The sequence below is a fragment of the Oncorhynchus mykiss genome, chromosome 9 (genome assembly GCF_057628025.1).
Source record: "Oncorhynchus mykiss isolate SJ-2025 chromosome 9, ASM5762802v1, whole genome shotgun sequence".
In the NCBI taxonomy this organism is placed as follows: Eukaryota; Metazoa; Chordata; class Actinopteri; order Salmoniformes; family Salmonidae; genus Oncorhynchus; species Oncorhynchus mykiss.
Window position 1 is genome coordinate 48,485,806 of NC_143030.1, and position 21,877 is coordinate 48,507,682.

General features: G+C 44.3%; 1 protein-coding gene across 4 annotated transcripts in view; it reads left to right on the forward strand.

The window, feature by feature from the left end:
- Positions 1-21,877, forward strand: part of gpr153 (G protein-coupled receptor 153) — a 62,272-nt gene that overhangs the window by 26,902 nt on the left and 13,493 nt on the right. For all 4 annotated transcript variants that reach the window (XM_036988078.2, XM_090184378.1, XM_036988079.2 and 1 more), the window contains exon 3: positions 5,372-5,801. In XM_036988078.2, the coding sequence (XP_036843973.1) occupies positions 5,372-5,801 (430 nt within the window). The remainder of the gene's footprint in view (positions 1-5,371; positions 5,802-21,877) is intronic.

Here is a 21,877-nt window from a genome sequence, read left to right on the forward strand (position 1 = left end):
ACGTGGTGGCAGCATCTTGCTATGGGGATGTTTTTCAGCGGCAGGGACAGGGAGACTAGTCAGGATCGAGGGAAAGATAAACGGAGCAAAGTACAGAGAGATCCTTGATGAAAACCTGGTCCAGAGCGCTCAGGACCCCAGACTGGGGCGACGGTTCACCTTCCAACAGGACAACGACCCTAAGCACACAGCCAAGACAATGCAGGAGTGGCTTCCGGACAAGTCTCTGAATGTCCTTGAGTGCCCCATCCAGAGCCCGGACTTGAACACGATCGAACATCTCTGGAGAGACCTGAAAATAGTGGGCAGCGACGCTCCCCATCCAACCTGACAGAGCTTGAGAGGATCTGCAGAGAAGAATGGAAGAAACTCCCCAAATTGTAGAGTCATACCCAAGAATACTTGAGGCTGTAACCTCTGCCAAAGATGCTTCAACAAGATACCGAGTAACGGGTCTGAATACTTATGTCCTGTAAATGTGATTTTTTAAATGTATAATACATTTGCAAAAATGTCTTAAAACCTGTTTTTGCTTTGTCATTACGGGGTATTGTGTGTAGATTGATGAGAGGGGGGAAATTAATCAATTTTAGAATAAGGCTGTAACATAACAAAATGTGGAAAAAGTCAAGGGGTCTGAAGATATTTTCAAATTCACTGTATATACAGGGGCAGCCATTGATTGTGCTTTTGGTCCCACTTTTTTTTAAGTGTTGCATATACCTGTCTTAATGGTAGTTAAATAATGTTGGGAGATCGGACAACAATGTGAAGCAAAAATAGAAAAGTAATTGGTAGACATGGTTACTTAGTAATTACAACCGTTACACCTGTTCGTGGGATTGCATAGTTACATTTTGTCACGCATTAGATAAACCACAAATTATGAATGACCTTCCAGTAGCCTAGAATTAGCGTAATCTACATTGTGAGTTTATTTGCAAATCTACTAACAGCTACAGTAAATGTTGTTTTTCTTCAAGACTTTCAAGTAATTCAATGCAGCCTCCCTCTGACAAAGCATTCAGCTACAGCGACATCATATAATTTCGCCAAATATAGCCTAGGCTACATTATCTCTCCCCCAGAACACATTGTCATACTCATCCTTTCCAACCATGCCAATCATAATATGAAGAATCTGACTGAGTGTCTGATGGACTTGGTTTCATAGGGTTAGAGAAACAGGAGAGTTAGTGATGCGTTCCCAGTGAATTCCCTTTATCCCGGACACATCTGTTGGTGTGGAATCCAGGTAATCCCGTGTGGGACTAGACTTGCCAGACTGTGAGAGCATCCGCTGCATCACTTCCATCCAGTTCCATCTGGCTTCCACAACCATCAGAAGTAATGGGATCCTTGTTGGCGCTACTTGAACAACACAGGAACCATGAATTAGGGTCAAAGTCGGAAGTCCAACTTATCTGAACGATCTGTTCTGTGCCATTTCTACCTTAGGTGCCCCTCAATAAAGATGTTTCAAATCTCAGACCTACAAGTATATTGTAGGACTAGGAGAAATGTTTTAAAGCCACCATTTGTAACTTGTTTGTCAACTGCGGTTTGTTTAAAAAAATAATAATGTTCTTCTCCCCAATTGGTAATTACGGTCTTGTCCCATCGGTGCAACTCCCATACGGGAGAGGCGAAGGTCGAGAGCCGTGTGACCTCTGAAACACAACCACATTGCTTCTTGACACAATGCTCACTTAACCCGGAAGCCACCAATGTGTCGGGGGAAACACCATACAACTGTTTCAGCGTGCATTGCGCCCCGCCAGCGCGCAATGGGACAAGGACAACCTGGTTGGCCAAACAATCCCCTAACCCGGAGAACTATGCACCTCATGGGTCTCCCGGTCGTGGCTGTCTACGACACAGCCTGGGATTGAACCAGGATCTGTAGTGACGCAGTTAGCGCTGCAATGCAGTGCATTAGACCACTGTGCCACTCAGGAGGCCCCAACTGTGGTATGGTTTTGACAGTTATTTGAATAACAGATTAAAAGTGAAGTTTGTGCTTTTAATTTCAAAATGTCTGAATGTTATTATTGTTATGCAAATCTGTCCCCATGTTGATCATCAAAAAGTTCATAACAATTATTTGTAGATGAATGCATCTCAAGAGCGATGTAATTGCAGGCCAAGTGCACATGAACAAACACATTTTAGTGTGCAAAAACCGTACTGCAAACCAAATGAGTTTGGGGGTGGGTATCAAACCAGCTTAAGAGTAAAATTTCAACCACTTTGAAACTGAATGTCATTTTAGAATGTCAGAATCAGCCCAATGAAAACAGGGAGATGGATACTGTGTGTTAATGACAATGAGATTAATCAAATGGTGTGTATTGATAAGGATTCTCTAAATAGCCCTTCCTGTGCACAGATATTTTATTCTAGCTCCTATTGTCAAATTGTCTACAGATGTCCAGATCATAGTTAACGAGGCCAATTTTCCAGCTCAGCAGAGACAAGGTTTTTGGCAAAAAAATACAATTAACAACATTTTTGTTTACCCAACAAGCGGTGCTTGTCCTCAATTATCTTTACCTAATATAATTTCAGAGTAGCTAAAGCTATGGGTTTGTGTCCAAACAAATCATCCCAAATTGTTGTGAAACCTGTGTACAGATTCTTGCTCTCTCAAAAAAGAGAGAGGGGGGAATAGAGAAAGAGCAAGCGAGAGTCAGTTATAGACCTGAAGCTTGATTCACAATAACATTATCCATCTTCTGTCCCCCAAAGTCATCTTTTTTCTCACCCCGCCCCCATAAAGACCCTCACACATTTTTTCCAGCTCCTCTTAACAATGTAATTCCATGTGACCTCTTTCTATCATGACACAAGGCGAGACCCAGATGCAGACACAGGAGGCAGACGGTTGGAGTCTTACAATGTTTAATAATCCAAAAGGAGTAGGCAAGAGAAGGGTCGTGGACAGGTTAAAGGTCAAAACCAGGAGGACTATGAAAAAGAGAATTGCAAAGGCAGGCGTACGGGAAAAACGATGGTAGACTTGGAACATACAACACGAACTGGCACAGAGAGACAGGAAACACAGGGATAAATACACTGGCACAGAGAGACAGGAAACACAGAGATAAATACACTGGCACAGAGAGACAGGAAACACAGGGATAAATACACTGGCACAGAGAGACAGGAAACACAGGGATAAATACACTGGCACAGAGAGACAGGAAACACAGGGATAAATACACTGGCACAGAGAGACAGGAAACACAGGGATAAATACACTGGCACAGAGAGACAGGAAACACAGAGATAAATACACTGGGAAAACAAGCGACACCTGGAGGAGATGGAGACAATAACGAGGACAGGTGAAACAGATCAGAGTGTGACACTTTCATCTTTCACCTGAAACAGACCCAATTTCTCCTTTTGAAAGCACATGGCCGCGTGCTTTACCTGACATGAGCATACTGAAGGCCTGAATAATGAATTTTGCCATTGCACTGGAAACAAACGCTTCATCATCTGTTCTCATCAGCCAGTGCTCACTATCTCTCAGGAGTTTTTTTCTCTCCCTCTCTTCTTCCTCCCTCTCGTTTTATAGTAATAGATTCAAGCAGCTTGATGACGTAAATCCCTCTCTTTGCTCCCACCTCAGGCACTTTGAGGAAAGGCTAGCGATCTGTGACTCGCAGCAGCTAAGAGACCCACTTCTTTAGCACAGCGATAAAGGCAGATTAATGCAAACATGGCAGACCCAGGGCTGCTGCCTTCCTCTATACGCTGTTCCCATCGCCCTGCATACATGTAGCACAGACCAATTCAAATCAAAATCTACCATTTATATATGTCGTAATACTGTATACTTTACTTCATTTGGTGAGGTTGGTGTCATTCTCTGTGCAAAGACACACGTACAATGTCTCTGTGAAGTGAGGGAGATTAATCAAAGGATGTGAATGAGGGTAAGAGGAGATGAGAGAAGAGGGGGATGGACGAAGCTGGCTTTGATCTCTCCCCTGAAAGACAGCTTGGGTTTACCTCCAGAACTCCTCTCGGACAGTTGTGGTAGGCTATGGGGGTTGGAGGAGGGGCATCCTCAGCCGGAGTAAACTCTGAAAATCTGCCTGGATACTCTTGAGTCCCTTTATACCGTAGCCACTTTCTAAAAACAACCCACAAAAAAATCATACAATCGACAATCGGGTATCCATAAGTAAGGCGACCAATAGAGGCCTTTGCAACATAAACTGTCTCATGATGTCTTCAATTATTTCTAGTTTAGTCAATGAATTTCAGGGCTCTGTTTAATCAAACTCACATTGGTGTATTTAGACAGTGGCTTGAATCATGGTCAAATAAAATCACTTGACTTATTTTGGGTATATTAAAACCACTAATGCTTCCTGAGACTTGCTTTTCAGTGTCAGGGCTTAGTTCAATCTGTTAAACTGAAGCGTTACTGATTCTGCCATAGAGATGTCAAGGTAATTTCCCATTGAGCCGAGATATGCAGCATTTACCGTGAATGTGGTTTTTAAATTTCAATCATTCTGTAAATATGAACTTCTGCGATGCGGATCGAATAGAGCCCTAAGAAGTGCTGCGGTCTTTAAACCATGACACTGCACCAACATTGCTCCGGCAGGTTCGATTTGAATTCCAGACTCGGTTTTTGTGCAGTGGAACTTTGTGAATGTGCTTTCATGTGCTGCAACTGTGTGTGTGTCTTAGTTCAGGTAAAGCCTGTGTCGCCTCTCGTAGATGTGTTAAAAGGAAAAACGCCCCAGCCTCCTGCAGTATTTTTTTTTATGTGTGCCATGCACATAGCAAATGCGTACTACCAAAGGTAACTAACACTCTGAGCAAATTGCTGGGGCTAAAACAATTACTTAGAGGTGAGGGAGAACCCTTTAAATAGACCAAGGAGACAAATATACCAAAGGGCATGGCAATGATCTGGGTCATCAACCAACCATTTCCATTGATTTCCACTCCTACTCTCTATCCAGTTGAATGGTGTTATTCATAGAATATATTGAAATGATGTGCATTAAGTAAGTCTATTCGTGTAATATTGATTTGATCGTATTACAATTCTCTCAGACCGATCCTTATAATATCATGAAGCTCATGTAGAAGTTTAGATTTGTGGCATTTTATTATCGTGTCCTCTGATGATGTGGAGTAGATCTTCAAACATCCCCCCTCCTCTTCCTCCCCCAAGTTGAGTCTAATAATAGGAATCGAGTAGGAATTAGACATCACTTTGCAAGCCATGTGGAGTGTGGTTTATAGAGCCAGGAGTTTCAGACCACAGTTTAAGGGAATAACTATGACATCAAAGATGGGATTATGTTATTTACAATCCCCCTCTTCCTCCCCCATGTAGGTTGAGTAATACCAAGAAGCAGGCGGTGCACACGGTGATGGGCATCTGGATGGTGTCCTTCATCCTGTCCACACTGCCCGCCGTGGGCTGGCACGACACCATCGACCGCTTCTATGCCCGCGACTGCCGCTTCATCGTCACGGAGATCGGCCTGGGCTTCGGCGTGTGCTTCCTGCTGCTGATCGGCGGCAGCGTGGCCATGGGCATCATCTGCATCGGCATTGCCCTCTTCCAGACCTTCGCCATCCACGCGGGCCACAAGGCCGACAAGAACAAGTTCAACGTGCCCACCATCGTGGTGGAGGACGCTCAGGGCAAGCGGCGCTCGTCCATCGACGGCTCGGAATCGCTCAAGACCTCGCTGCAGATCACCTACCTGATCAGCGGCATCGTCTTCATTTATGACTTCCTCACCGGCTTCCCCATCCTGGTGAGTTCAGCTTCAAGTTTTAATAGTGGTATGTACAGGATACACATGGTATATACCGTCCAATGAAATGCTTACTTGCAGGTTCCCTCTCGATAACGTAACAACAATAAGAAATAGTAAAAGATAAGAATAAGAATAACCAGGAAATGGCTCTGGTAGAATATAATAAAATGTTTAGCAGAAGTATAAATATAGGAACGGCACTCAACAATTGATAGTAGAATATTTACACGTGTGTCGGGAAAGGGGGGATTGGAGAGCAGGTGTTTAAACTGTTTAGCAGTAATAAATAAAAGTCTAGTAGCAGCAGTTATGATGTGTGTGTTGCATGGGTGTATATGTGTGTATGTGGATGTTTGTGTGTATGTGTGTGTGAGTGAGTGCATGTGTGCTAAGTTGCGGAGAGTCAGTGCAGGTGGTCAGTCCAGTTCAAGTGTTCAGCAGTCTGATGTCTTGTGGATAGAAACTGTCTGAGCCTGTTGGTATCAGACCCGATGCTCCGATACCGTCTGCCCGATGGTAAGGAAGTGAACAGTCTGTGGCTGTGGTGTGTGGGGTCCTTGATGATGCTGTGGGACTTCCTCATGCACCGTTTTGAATGTATGTCCAGGCCGTGGCCGGGATGCAGCTGGTCAGGACGCTCTCGATGGGTGCAGCGGTAGTATTTGGAGAGGGGGCGTGCCAATTTTATTTAACCACCTTAGGAAGTAGAGGCGGTGTTGAGCCATCTTGACAAGAGTGACGGTGTTGTGTTGTGGTGTGGTGGTGTTGTGTTGTGTTGTGTTGTGGTGGTGTTGTTTTCATGGTTCAAATTGTGTGTGTCTGTGTGTGTGTTTGTATGCGTGTGTGTGTGTGTTTGTGTGCAGAACATATATGGGTTTTATGCAGCCTTTCCCCATAGTCCCCCCGCCCCACATCCTCTCTGGCACAAGTCTGCCCCACTTATGCAGTGGTGGGGGGAAAACGGGTTAGATGTATTGGATGGTTATACAGTCTGTTGTTAAAACTTTACAATGCAAATAATAATACATACAAACTCAGTTAGACAAGCCTTGTAGTTGGTGGTTGAATTATAGAGCTGTTCTGTGCTGTAGCTTAGTCCATTTCTGCCATCGGTAAAGGGTGTAATGGTTCACCAAACACGGTACGTATTGCGATTTTGGGGTCACGGTTCGGTTTTTGGTACAAAGGGGGATTAACATGCCATTCACAATGTTCAGCGTTCACAATGTTCCTGGCATTGTCTGTTGTGACTCTGGCATTGTCTGTTGTGACTCTGGCATTGTCTGTTGTTTCCACTCTGCTTTTGTAACCATGTGGGAGGTGGGAATTTACCAGTTGTGAAGTCGTAAATAGCAGTTGGATGCATTCAAGTTATTTTATCTCGTTGAGAAATGCCAATTGGCTATCATGCATGTAAACAAATTATAGAGTTGAAAAACCACATGAATAGATTGCTTTTTATGAATAATGTTTTGCTGTTGCATTTAACTGCCAAACATGCTGTTATAGAGGCCATTTCCTTAGTATGTGACGTCAGAGGTCACCATGTAGGAGAAGTGAGTGCTCAAGATGAGTTTCCCACAAGTAATTACCAGTTGGAAGGCCGTTCAAGTGGATTTTTCCCAGTTGTATGTGGTAAATACCGACTTGCATCTTGGTTATGAACGCACCATGACACTGCCTCCTTCAGTGTCAGATGATTCTCATAAAGGGGGTGTGCCTAATCTCCCATTACAGGGTGCATTGGCCAATTAGTTGAAAACTTCGGCTTTGGCTTTCTTATATAGAGCAGGTACTACTTGTTTGCTGAAATGGGTGCAAGGGAAGTTTGTAATGTGTTTCGAGCACTTTCAAGAGTTGCTGACAATCACCGTTGTTGCTGACAATTGTTCCTGTACCAAGAAAGCAACATCCGCACTGAGCTAAAGGATGCTGCTTTTAAGGAGTGTGACTAATTCGGACGCTTATAAGAAATTCCATTACTCCCTCCATTGAACCATCAAACAGGCATATACAGGACTAAGATTGAATCTTACAGGACTAAGATTGAATCTTACAGAACTAAGATTGAATCTTACTACACCGGCTGACGCATGTCAGTTGTGGCAGGGCTTGCAAACTATCACGGATTACAAAGGGAAAACCAGCTGCGAGCTGCCCAGTGACGTGAGCCTACCAGACGAGTTAAATGCCTTCTATGCTCGCTTCGAGGCAAGCGATGCTGAACCATGCATGAGAGCACCAGCTGTTTAAACAGGTTAACATTCACAAGACTGCAGGGCCAGACGGATTACCAGGATGCCTACTCAGAGCATGCGCTGACCAGCTGGCAAGTATCGTCACTGACATTTTCAACCTCTCCCTGACCCAGTCTGTCATACCTACATGTTTCAAGCAGACCACCATAGTCACTGTGCCCAAGAACACCAAGGTAACCTGTCTAAATGACTATCGCCCCTTAGCACTCACATCTGTAGCCATGAAATGCTTTGAAAGGCTGATCATGGCTCACATCAACACCATCATCCCAGACACCCTGGACCCACTCCAAGTTGGATACCGCCCCAACAGATGCACAGATGACGCAATCTCTATTGCACTCCACATTGCCCTTTCCCATCTGGACAAAAGGAACACTTATGTGAGAATGCTGTTAATTGAAAACAGCTCAGCTTTCAACACCATATGGCGACAGGTAGCCTAGTTGTTAAGAGCGTTGGGCCACTAACCCGAAAGGTCGCTGTTTCGAATCCCTGAGCCGACTAGGTGAAAAATCTGTTGATGAGCCCTTGAGCAAGGCACTTAACCCTAATTGCTCCTGTAAGTTGCTCTGGATAAGAGTGTCTGTTAAATGACAAAAAAAAATCTAAATATTGCCCTCCAAACTCATCAATAAGCTAAGGACCCTGGGACTGAACACCTCCCTCTGCAACTGCATCCTAGAGTTCCTGACGGGCCGCTCACAGGTGGGCCATTGACATCGATGGGCCTGTAGGGGAGCGGGTCAAGAGCTTCAAGTTCCTCGGTGTCAACATAAGTAAGGACCTATCCTGGTCCAAACACATCAACACAGTCTTGAAGAGGGCACAACAACGTTTCTTCCCCCTCAAGAGGCTGAAAAGATTTGGCATGGGCCCTCAGATCATCAAAAGGTTCTACAGCTGCACCATTGAGAGCTTCTTGACTGGCTGCATCACCGCTTGGTATGGCAACTCACAAGGCGCTACAGAGGATAGTGAGTACGGCCCGGCACATCACTGGGGCCAAGCTCTCTGCTATCCAGGCCCTAAAAAAGGCTTAGACAGTTCTCTCTTCTACCGCACAGCAAGCGGTACCGGAGCTCCAAGTCTGGAACTAAAAGGCTCCTGAACAGCATCTATCCCCAAGCCATAAGACTGCTCAACAGTTAATCAAATGGCTACCCGGACAATTTGCATTGACACACTTTTTTTTGCACTGGCTCTATTAACATTTACTGGATTCTACCCACAACCTCACACATACTACACTGACACGCCAAAACACACATAAGCACACACTTTTTAACTCTGAATTGTTGGGAAAGGGCTCGTAAGTAAGTATTTCGCAGTAAAGTCTGTTGTACACCTGTTGGATTCGGTGCATGTGACAAATAACAGTGATTTGATTTGAATGGGTGCATATCCACGACTACAAAGCAAAGACTGAAAATCTATACATCTGGCCTACCTTTTGCTATTGCAATCTCTTTGGCCCTGTCAGAATCAGCTGCCAAGGGCTGCTTGAATGCAGAGGGAATATGATGCTGTGTTGTTGTTTCTTTGCGTTTCAGTCTTTCGTTTATATATTGGGGTGATGTCGGCGTAAATGTGTCAACATATTTGAGGTGTTGGCAGCTGCAGAGGCTAGTCTCGTTGAGCGTGGCGACATACTGTTAACGTTTTGTCCACCACTCTCTGTCCATCGCCGTAGTAATCGACTGGGAAGACAACAAACTGGAGATTTAAACGATGATGGAGGATCCTCCAATTCTGGTTTATTGACCCCACCACTCGCTATCTTACGGAACTAGTTCCCGGCTGCGTCTCACAAAAGGACAACACTAATTAAGATTAGAATTTTCATCACAACGTGCACATAGGTTCTAGTTGTTCAAACGGAATAGCCTGAAATGTTGTTGTTTTTTCAGCTCAGATTTACCCGAGTCATAGGCCTACAACGCAGCATAGGCATAACCTATAGGCCTAGTGTTTTCATTATGGAAATGTCAGTGTTTTTAACAATTCATTTGGGTTCACAGTGCAGCCCAAACCGAGGTCCCTATATCAAACGGTTGAATATGAATACATGTACCATTACAAACTCAAGCCTAAATATGTAGATAAAGAAGCTGTACAGCACACTTTCACTCACTCATTCATTCACTCACTCACTCACTCACTCACTCACTCACTCACACACAAACACACACACACACACTCGCACTCAGAAAAGCACTCAAAGACTCCCCTAGCAACACGCCTGTGACATGCTAACTCAACTGCAGATTGAAAGATTTATGTAGAATATTCAGTAATGCACTTATGATTTTAGCAGGCAAGTGACAAACTAGGCTAAGGCTACAACTCTCAGATAATTCCTCAAGAAATCCTACTCCCGTCACATAGCATTCCACACATTTTAGCATGCTGCTAAGCATTTGCATCTTCTTAAAATGTCATGCAGTATACTGCTATGTAGGCCTGCAATGTTTGCCCACCCCCTGCTGCCCCCTCGCAGTGGTGGCAGCCATTTTGTCTGACATCAGCAGAGCTCCGTCTGTTCGTTGTGCTCCAGAGAGGGAGTAGGGCCGAGGCAGATGGGAAGGAAGAGGATGCACTTTGAGTCAGCACAGGAGGACTCCAAAACACCATAGAAATGAGCTACCTCGCAGGAGAACGGAGCATGAACAGAGTATGCTCAGTGTGGGCCAGTGTGAAGTATAGGCAAAACCATCGTTAATTAGTAGACTAATGTTCCCCGTAGGGCCTCCTATAAGACTTGTTTATTATTTAAATTAACTTTAACGCTTTACCCAGCTCATCTGGGGCTTTAGGTAGCTCTGGAAGTGAGGGAGGCAGGGTGTGTGTGAGTGTGGGTGTCTCTGCTACAGTGCACGTGTCTCTGTGTGTGTCTCTGCTCCAGTGCCCTTCAAGAGCTGCTCCAAAACATCACACTAGGGGGCGGAGAAAAATGGCTATGCGTGCATATGCGTGCGTGTGTGTGTGTGTGGCGGGATTCCCCCTCATCTCATTGTACAAGACTGCTCTACCCAACAGAGTGTTTGGTAGCATTGCAGGTGACATACAGTAAACCCTTGTGATAATCAATGGTTGTTGCCATTTATCACCAATGTGTTGCTACAAATGGCATCACATACAGCTTCTGGAGCCATTTCGCTGACCTTATGAGTGTTCCTTCATAGGAGAGAGAAGTCTGTACCCTAGGGTTAAATCTGCTCTATGGCTAATGTACTATGTCATGTACTTCTCGTGGTTTGTTAGCAGTAGACATCTGCGTAGCCTGTCAATTTACTCTCCCTCCGTGCTCGTTAATAACCTTGAATTTTGTCAGCAGGTTTTTTTTCAGGTTTTTTTCTTCTACACACTCTTTGGTTTAGCTCTGTTCTCTTCACACAAGTAAGCAGACGAAGCACCATCCATCCACACAACAACTCCGGATTCGAAACCTTTAGGAAATGGGTGGGTGGCACAAAGCCAAATTTGGCATCAACTGTCCCTATCATAACATCTATTGCGTTGGTTAGCAGCTGCAGTTCAAATGTGGGGTCATTCGATTAGCCGCAGTCGACCTGCTGAGAATCCATATGGCAATCAAATAGGTAAAACTTCAGTCAAAGACAAAGTGTAGTCACAATTCAACGTCTCAGACATGAGACATATGTGGCAGGGACTCCAGACAATCAAGGATTACAAAGGGAAAACCAGCCATGTTGCGGACACTGACGTCTTGCTCCCGGACAAGCTAAACATCATCTTCGCCCGCTTTGAGGATAACACATTGCTGCTCCCGAGGACTGTGGGCTCTCGTTCTCTGTGGCCGACGTAAGACATTTAAGCTTGTTAATCCTCGCAGGGCTGCCGGCCCAGACGGCATCCCTAGCCACAAGCGCAGACCAGCTGGCTGGAGTGTTTACGGACATATTCAATCTCTCCCTATCCTAGTCTGCTGTCCCCATTTGTTTCAGGATGTCCACCATTGTTCCTGTACCAAGAAAGCAAAGGTAACTGAACTAAATGACTATCTCCCCATAGCACTCACTTCTGTCATCATGAAGTGCTTTGAGAGGCTAGTTAAGGATCATATCACCTTCACGTTACCTGGCACCCTAGATCCCACTCCAATAGATCCACAGACGAGGCAATCACCATCGCACTGCACACTGCCCCATCCCACCTGGACAAAAATAATACCTATGTAAGAATGCTGTTCATTGACTACAGCTCTGCCTTCAACACCATAGTGCCCTCCAAGCTCATCATTAAGCTCGGGGCCCTGGGTCTGAACCCCTACCTGTGCAACTGGGTCCTGAACTTCCTGACAGGCCGACCCCCAAGTGGTGAAGGTAGGAAACAACACCTCCACTTCGCGGATCCTCAACACAGGGGCACCACAAGGGTACGTGCTCAGCCCCTTCCTGTACTCCCTGTTCACCCATGACTGAGTAGCCCCACACGCCTCCAACTCAATCATCAAGTTTGCAGACGACACAACAGTAGTAGGCCTGATTACCAACAATGACGAGACAGCCTACAGAGAGGAAGTGAGGGCCCTGGCGGAGTGGTGCCAAAAAAATAACTTCTCCCTCAATGTCAACAAAATGAAGGTGCTGATCGTGGACTTCAGGAGACAGGAAAAGGAGCATGCCCCCATCCACATTGACGGGGATGCAGTGGAGAAAGTGAAAAGCTTAAGGTTCCTCAGCATACACATCACTGACAATCTGAAATGGTCCATTCACACAGACAGTGTGGAGAAGAAGGGGCAACAGCGCCTCTTCAACCTCAGGAGGCTGAAGTAATTTTGCATGGCTCCTCACAAACTTTTACAGATGCACCATTGAGAACATCCTGTCGGGCTGTATCACTGGTACAGCAACTGCACCATCCACAACCGCAAGGCTCTCCAGAGGGTGGTGCAGTCTGCCCAACGCGTCACCGGGGGCACACTGCCTGCCAATTTTCCCTGGAATATTTTTAGGCACTGAGCTAATTTCAGGTCTGCTGATCGCAAACTTGAACGTTGTGAAAATTCTGTGCAACTTCCAACACACGTTTACTGTGAACACTGAGGCTGTACCCTCTTTAAGTTACAGTTTTAACAGTGGTCAAGAAGGCTACTGTGGATATTTGATCATAATGTAGGCCTACCAGAACAGTCTACCATCAAAAACAATGTAGAACATGCATCCCATAACATTTAAAAAAAAAAAAAATTTAACATACATTTTTACCCACTTTTTCGTAGTATCCAATTGTTAGCAGTTACTGTCTTGTCTCATCGCTACAACTCCCGTACGGGCTCGGGAGAGACGAAGGTCGAGAGCCACGCATCCTCCGATACACAACCCAACCAAGCCGCACTGCTTCTTAACACAGCGTGCATCCAACCCGGAAGCCAGCCGCACCAATGTGTCGGAAGAAACACCGTACACCTAGCGACCTGGTCAGCTTACACTGCACCCTGCCCGCCACAGGAGTCGCTAGTGCGCGAAGAGACAAGGATATCCCTACCGGTCAAACCCTCCCTAACCCGGACGACGCTAGGCCAATTGTGCGTCGTCCCATGGACCTCCCGGTCACGGCCGGCTGCGACAGAGCCTGGGCTCGAAACCAGAGCCTCTGGTGGCACAGCTTTAGACTCTCTGGGCCCACCGGGAAGGCAGAGTTTGTACCTTCAGACACATGGAATGGTTGAAACAGTTTGCCTACCTGGCGCAGGACAGGTGAATCGAGTGCAACTACCACCAACAGCCCGAGACGAATAAATAAAAAATTGGAGTTCGACTAGTCGATTGCGATCGACCGGTTGGTGACCACTGTTCTAGAAAGCTGAATGATGTTCAATCTCGTGCTTCTCTCTGTGTGCTGATATATTCTGTGTGGCAGTCCTGGGGGGAGCCTCGCGGCAGTCCTGGGGGAGCCTTGCGGCAGTCCTGGGGGAGGCTTGCGGCAGTCTCTGGGGAGCTGCGCGGCAGTCTTGGGGCTACTGCACGTACACATGCAGCTTAGAGGGAATGTTACTGCCTGCCCTCCAGGACACCTACAGCACCCGATGTCACAGGAAGGCCAAAAAGATCATCAAGGACATCAACCACCCGAGCCTATGCCTGTTCACCCCGCTATCATCCAGAAGGCGAGGTCAATACAGGTGCATCAAAGCTGGGACCGAGAGACTGAAAAACAGCTTCTATCTCAAGGCCATCAGACTGTTAAATAGCCATCACTAGCCAGCCTCCAACCAGTACCCTGCCATGAACTTAGTCACTGTCACTAGCTGGCTACCATCCGGTTACTCAACCCTTCACCTTAGAGGATGCTGCCCTATGTACATAGTCATGGAACACTGGTCACTTTAATAATGGAACACTGGTCACTTTAATTACAATCTGTTAACAATGCCATCCTATTCAACTATTGCTGTATATATAATATACTATTCTATCATACATACTGTCCATAATGTCTATACATCCCATCACATATATATATTTATACTCCGGACTCTGACATTGCTGCTAATATTTATATGTTTGTTAATTCCATTGTTTTACATTTAGATCTGTGTGTATTGTTGTGAATTGTTAGATATTATTGCACAAGCATTTCACTACACCCGCAATAACATTAGCTAAATATGTGTATGCGACCAGTAAAATGGGATTTGATTTGAGCGGGCGCACACACAGTGGCTCAGGTTGTGTTGTTGCCATTGTTGTTGCCCTGTCCACAGATGTGTGGACAGGCAATTATACAGTGGAACAAAATGGCGTTAGGATGAATGCACCGTGGTCCTGCCTTACTGACTTTAATTATCTCTTCTTGTGGACTACAGCAGCTGAGGAGACGAGAGGGATTGAATTCATAAGAGCGCATGCCAAAATTACCAACTCTAAGACGACTCTGAGAGTCCCAAATTCCCAAGAAGGCCACGGACCTGGGATGATTGTGGCTGTTTTGGCACAAAGGAGAGAGGTTGTGGTTAATGCCTTTTTTCTCTAGGAAAATACTCCTCTTTTAAGCGAGTGGGTGTAGGAGTTCTATTACTCTCTTCTATATTCATCAGCTTGCCTGCTCCACTGTCAGGTTCTCATCAATTTTTCAGTGAGCCGTTTTCTTGGGTTATCATGCCGACTTGGAGTCGGTGGTGGATGTGATCAGTGGGATAGGATAGGAGGGACTGGTGGTAGAAGGGAGGGACCATGCACGGAGACAGGAACCAGGAAGGCAAAGTCTATGGGGTAGGTCTATGAGGGAGAGACCTCACCCCCTATCTTTGCCATTAGGATATAAGGACAATACTTTATTGGTGTTCTTATTGGACAAGTTCAGGTGGCACAGTGACGTTTGAGAATGTTTGCTCCCATTTGGAACCTAATCAGTGTGACTGGGGTTACAGGCTATAGAGGCTGCAGCAGTGTTTGAGCAGCATCTGGTACACGTGTTTGGGCCAGCAGGAAGTTTTTAATATTGTGGAACGATGAAATCTGACAATATACAGTATATTGTGGCATTCATGAATACAGGGATGTACTGTGTTGTGATAATACAGGAATATATGGTGATATCTAGGAATACAGGCATATATCGTGACATCAATTAATACAGGCATATATCGTGATATATACAGTGCCTTGCGAAAGTATTCGGCCCCCTTGAACTTTGCGACCTTTTGCCACATTTCAGGCTTCAAACATAAAGATATAAAACTGTATTTTTTTGTGAAGAATCAATAACAAGTGGGACACAATCATGAAATGGAACGACATTTATTGGATATTTAAAACTTTTTTAACAAATCAAAAACTGAAATATTGGGCGTGCAAAATTATTCAGCCCCTTTACTTTCAGTGCAGCAAACTCTCTCCAGAAGTTCAATGAGGATCTCTGAATGATCCAATGTTGACCTAAATGACTAATGATGATAAATACAATCCACCTGTGTGTAATCAAGTCTCCGTATAAATGCACCTGCACTGTGATAGTCTCAGAGGTCTGTTAAAAGCGCAGAGAGCATCATGAAGAACAAGGAACACCGAGGCAGGTCCGAGATACTGTTGTGAAGAAGTTTAAAGCCGGATTTGGATACAAAAAGATTTCCCAAGCTTTAAACATCCCAAGGAGCACTGTGCAAGCGATAATATAGAAATGGAAGGAGTATCAGACCACTGCAAATCTACCAAGACCTGGCCGTCCCTCTAAACTTTCAGCTCATACAAGGAGAAGACTGATCAGAGATGCAGCCAAGAGGCCCATGATCACTCTGGATGAACTGCAGAGATCTACAGCTGAGGTGGGAGACTCTGTCCATAGGACAACAATCAGTCGTATATTGCACAAATCTGGCCTTTATGGAAGAGTGGCAAGAAGAAAGTCATTTCTTAAAGATATCCATAAAAAGTGTTGTTTAAAGTTTGCCAAAAGCCACCTGGGAGACACACCAAACATGTGGAAGAAGGTGCTATGGTCAGATGAAACCAAAATTGAACTTTTTGGCAACAATGCAAAACGTTATGTTTGGCGTAAAAGCAACACAGCTGAACACACCATCCCCACTGTCAAACATGGTGGTGGCAGCATCATGGTTTGGGCCTGCTTTTCTTCAGCAGGGACAGGGAAGATGGTTAAAATTGATGGGAAGATGGATGGAGCCAAATACAGGACCATTCTGGAAAAAAACCTGATGGAGTCTGCAAAAGACCTGAGACTGGGACGGAGATTTGTCTTCCAACAAGACAATGATCCAAAACATAAAGCAAAATCTACAATGGAATGGTTCAAAAATAAACATATCCAGGTGTTAGAATGGCCAAGTCAAAGTCCAGACCTGAATCCAATTGAGAATCTGTGGAAAGAACTGAAAACTGCTGTTCACAAATGCTCTCCATCCAACCTCACTGAGCTCGAGCTGTTTTGCAAGGAGGAATGGGAAAACATTTCAGTCTCTCGATGTGCAAAACTGATAGAGACATACCCCAAGCGACTTACAGCTGTAGTCGCAGCAAAAGGTGGCGCTACAAAGTATTAACTTAAGGGGGCTGAATAATTTTGCACGCCCAATTTTTCAGTTTTTGATTCGTTAAAAAAGTTTGAAATATCCAATAAATGTCGTTCCACTTCATGATTGTGTCCCACTTGTTGTTGATTCTTCACAAAAAAATACAGTTTTATATCTTTATGTTTGAAGCCTGAAATGTGGCAAAAGGTCGCAAAGTTCAAGGGGGCCGAATACTTTCGCAAGGCACTGTATAAACAGGTATTTACTGTAATATCCATAGGCCTATATCCATCAATAGACAGCATAAAGCCTAGACCATGTTGTTTGGCATCCAAGCTTCATCAGTATTTCCAATGTTAATTGGAATCAATTCCAATGTTCTGTTAATAGATTCCTGGTATACTTCCCTTTAATGAATTCAGGCCAGCAATTGTTGGATCGCACTGCTTGCTGTATAGCCAGGCAGGCGATGCTATTTGACTTTGCTACCCAATTAACAAGTCAATCCAACTTAATTGATCGTGTGATCAGTTTAAAAGCTACAATTGAAGGCTTCAGGACATTGGCTGGTGATGCCAATTGATTGATTTATAATGGCTTTTGTACTTGCTAATAGAGATTTAACCAAAGGCATCAGAGTTTGTACATGAGGATTATTACACATACTTATCAAGGGGACACCTATACTATAGAAAGATAAACTGGTATAGTATTTTCTGTGACTCTCGGTGGAGCAGTAGACAGAGTTTGTTTTATCACACTCATACATAACAGTTAACTGTGTGTGTGTGTGTGTGTGTGTGTGTGTGTGTGTGTGTGTGTGTGTGTGTGTGTGTGTGTGTGTGTGTGTGTGTGTGTGTGTGTGTGTGTGTGATTTATGGAGCCACATGATATCTGTGTATCCCTCGTTTGCTGCGTCACATAATCTCCCCCTGGAGTGAGAGAGAAAAAGGGAGAACGAGAGCGAGTGAGAGAGAGACAAAAGAGAAAGAGAGAGATAGCAGTGGTAGTATTTATGTGTGTAAACCAGTTGGCCATGTCCAGCTGTTTGAAATCGATAAGAGTGAGCGAGACAGAGAGCACACGTTTGGTTATGACCCATTGATTTATTTATGCTAGTGGCTGGGGACAATTTCATGAACACTTTGTTTAAACCCCTCTGTATTCCATATGTGACCTTGAATACTACTGTTCTCAGCCGCTTCATCCTTAATGTCACGGGGGATCCATATACCTTCTACACAGTTTCACCCTTTTGACCTGCACCACATACCAGTGGAGACTGGTGAAGGTGGACGACTCAGTAATGGCTGGAATGAAATGGAACGGGAATAAACACAATGGAGCCCACCACTGGCACATGGATGCACGCATGCGCACACACACACACAGATACAAACACAAACACACACATTCGCACAAACACAAACACACACATTCGCACAAACACCGCCCCCCCTACACACACACACACACACACACACACACACATACATACATACATACAGAATAGGCCCAGTTATACGATATGTGAACAACCGTTAAGTGGCTCTTCAGCAACCTTTAAATGTGATTTATCTGTTGGCTTTATGCCTCTCCTGGTGTCGACACTTCGTCTCTGAGTGATGCCCCTCTGCCCGTAACATTTACTTACACTCCAAAGAATTATGACCCAAAGTGTGTGTGCAACAGAAACCCTTAAAATGATTATAGCGGATCATATTTCCAGTGTGCCTACTAAAACACAACAAATCTCCAGCCACTCCCTGGTGGCCTGGAATAATGAGCCATTTAAATGCAAGGGCAGTCATAATACAACATTCATCCATTATATTTCTATGGACTTTAGCTGAGAAATACATGCATTTAGTAGATTTTCGCAATTGCTATGCTACTGTATTTCACCCCTCTCACTATGACGGATGGATGGATCCATTGATCCATGTAGAGTCCATGATGATGGTTATCCATGTAGAGTGCATGATGATGGTGATCCATGTAGAGTGCATGATGATGGTGATCCATGTAGAGTGCATGATGATGGTGATCCATGTAGAGTGCATGATGATGGTTATCCATGTAGAGTGCATGATGATGGTGATCCATGTAGAGTGCATGATGATGGTTATCCATGTAGAGTGCATGATGATGGTTATCCATGTAGAGTGCATGATGATGGTGATCCATGTAGAGTGCATGATGATGGTTATTCATGTAGAGTGCATGATGATGGTGATCCATGTAGAGTGCATGATGATGGTGATCCATGTAGAGTGCATGATGATGGTGATCCATGTAGAGTGCATGATGATGGTTATCCATGTAGAGTGCATGATGATGGTGATCCATGTAGAGTGCATGATGATGGTTATCCATGTAGAGTGCATGATGATGGTGATCCATGTAGAGTGCATGATGATGGTTATCCATGTAGAGTGCATGATGATGGTGATCCATGTAGAGTGCATGATGATGGTTATCCATGTAGAGTGCATGATGATGGTGATCCATGTAGAGTGGGTTATCTGCCTTGCTCAGGGGCAGAACGACAGATTTTTACCTTGTCAGCTCGGGGATTTGATCCAGCAACCTTTACGTAGCGGGTTAGCCCGGGTACCAGTCTGTTTTTGCTATCATTCCACTCCTTGTACTCCGTGTCATTGTTTGGCAATGACAGATTACAAGGAGTGGAATGATAGCAGAAACAGACTGGTGGCCAGGCTAGTATATAGTATGATAGTACATGCAGAGTGTGTGATGATAGTGATGATGATAGTTATACACTCATGCTGTCTCTCTGAATCTGACTGTATCGCCTTGTGTTGAGAGGAACTGTGACTTCCCCACTCAGAGGTCAAACCAAGTGTAGCCGCTGGAGGGGAGACATGTCGGTGCCTTTATTATGGTGCTTAAAGGCACAATCTGTGATTTTAACAGCCTGACCCTGCCACTTTAGTTTGAGTAAGCTTAGAGGGATGGTTTAATGTAACCCCTCTCAAATTCACAGACTGATCTATCGGTGCAGGGAAGGACTGACAGTCTCTGAGATCGACATGATGGTTTTAAACGTATTTCAAAGCTATACATTGTGTTGTTTGTTTATAAAAACTAAAATGCCAAAATACAACAACGATGAGTAATAGGCGTACATCCTTGGTTTATGATAGGGTATGACAGTTTGCTAAGCTCAAAGGGTGTTACAGTCTTTAACAATCATTATTTGAATTGAACTGAACATTGAATGGGGGAAATCTCACAGATTGTGCATTCAAAGGCAAATGTGAATTTCATTTTATTAACTTGATTGAGTATTTAGTACTAAGCCCTAATAAGCCTGTCCTCTGATGATTTTGTTGACTTGATTCATTGTGATTGGGTGGTCCGTTGGCTTGCGGTGTACAGTATAGGGATTTGCCTGGCATAGAAACCCTTAGGTGGGCCCCTTAAGCATTTTTACGGAACGTCTAAGTCCAAACTGCCAAAATAAAACAGTCAGGGGATTTGAAATTTCCAAAAACAATTAATTTAACAGAATTTATTTTGTTATTAAGTTTGAGCAAAAGAACACAGCATTAGCCATGGCAAAATGCATAATATTGCAGGAAATTATCTTTAAAACAGCAAATGTTCTCTCAGCTACATGGCAGAATGTGTAGAATCCAGGGGTAGTCGGTGCCGTTTAAGATGAGGGAAGGCAATTCTTTTTTTTATGAGCAGGGCCTTATTTCTATTACAACATATTGGATGACTGTCATTCATATTCCATTCACCCAGTTCAGTGTAACATTGATAGGTTTGGGCTACTACATGATGCTAGAATTTTCCCGATATGAGGTCCCATCATGGTCCCATGGTCCCATCATGGTAGGTCCCATTTCCCATCATGAGGTTGCTACAACCTAGCCTATGAATGAAAGTTTACAGCGTAGGTGCACAGGTCAAGAGAAGTTTGAGTAATCAAGGAGACAGACACTGACACATTCAAAACCGCCTTGCACAATCTTGCCTGCATCTAGCTGATTTAGGGTGTAATCATCAGTCCAACGAGAGTTTCTATTGAACAAATTCAGGTATATTTATCCCTGTTTTGTTCTGTTTGTTGTTTCCATTTAAGAATTGTTTTTCAACAGAATCGGCGGAATGAATACACCCCTGATCACACTCAAACACAGTTCACTTTCATAGCAGCCACATACAAACAGCATGATCCCTTTGATCGATAGATAACTCCTCCTGTCACCTTTTCCCTTCGCTTGTGGACTTCAACGCACAACATATCAGCTGTATGTGACCAGGCGAAAAAAACTTTCCAAGCCAAACCTTCATATCATAACCACTACACACAGCCTACAGCATTGTCACCATATTAGCTAATGTCATAGTCAACATAGCTACTAGAGTTAATGTGTTAGTAAACCTGCTACAATCATGCAGTACAGTGTACAGTTAGCAAGCAGTTTAGAAGTTACACTAGCAGGCGCCGGTGGCAATAAATTAATACAACCAAAAACTTACCTTGACTTGGAATAGTTCCAGTGTTGGATAGCCATAGCCAGCTAGGTAACATAGCATCCTTCTCTGTTTGAGCCGGGTGTTTGAGTAAGCTAAACTAGCTAGCTGCATTCGGCTAATTAAGTGAAATTGTAAATATATAAATATTTACAAATACATATAAATATCTCTCTCGCTCTCTTCTCCTTCATTTTAGAAGGAATTCATTTGTTCAAAACTATTTTCTTATGCACTGCAGTGCTAGCTAGCTGTAGCAAGTGTCCACATAATTTTGCTGTGTAGTGTGCTTTCTTATATATAGTGTA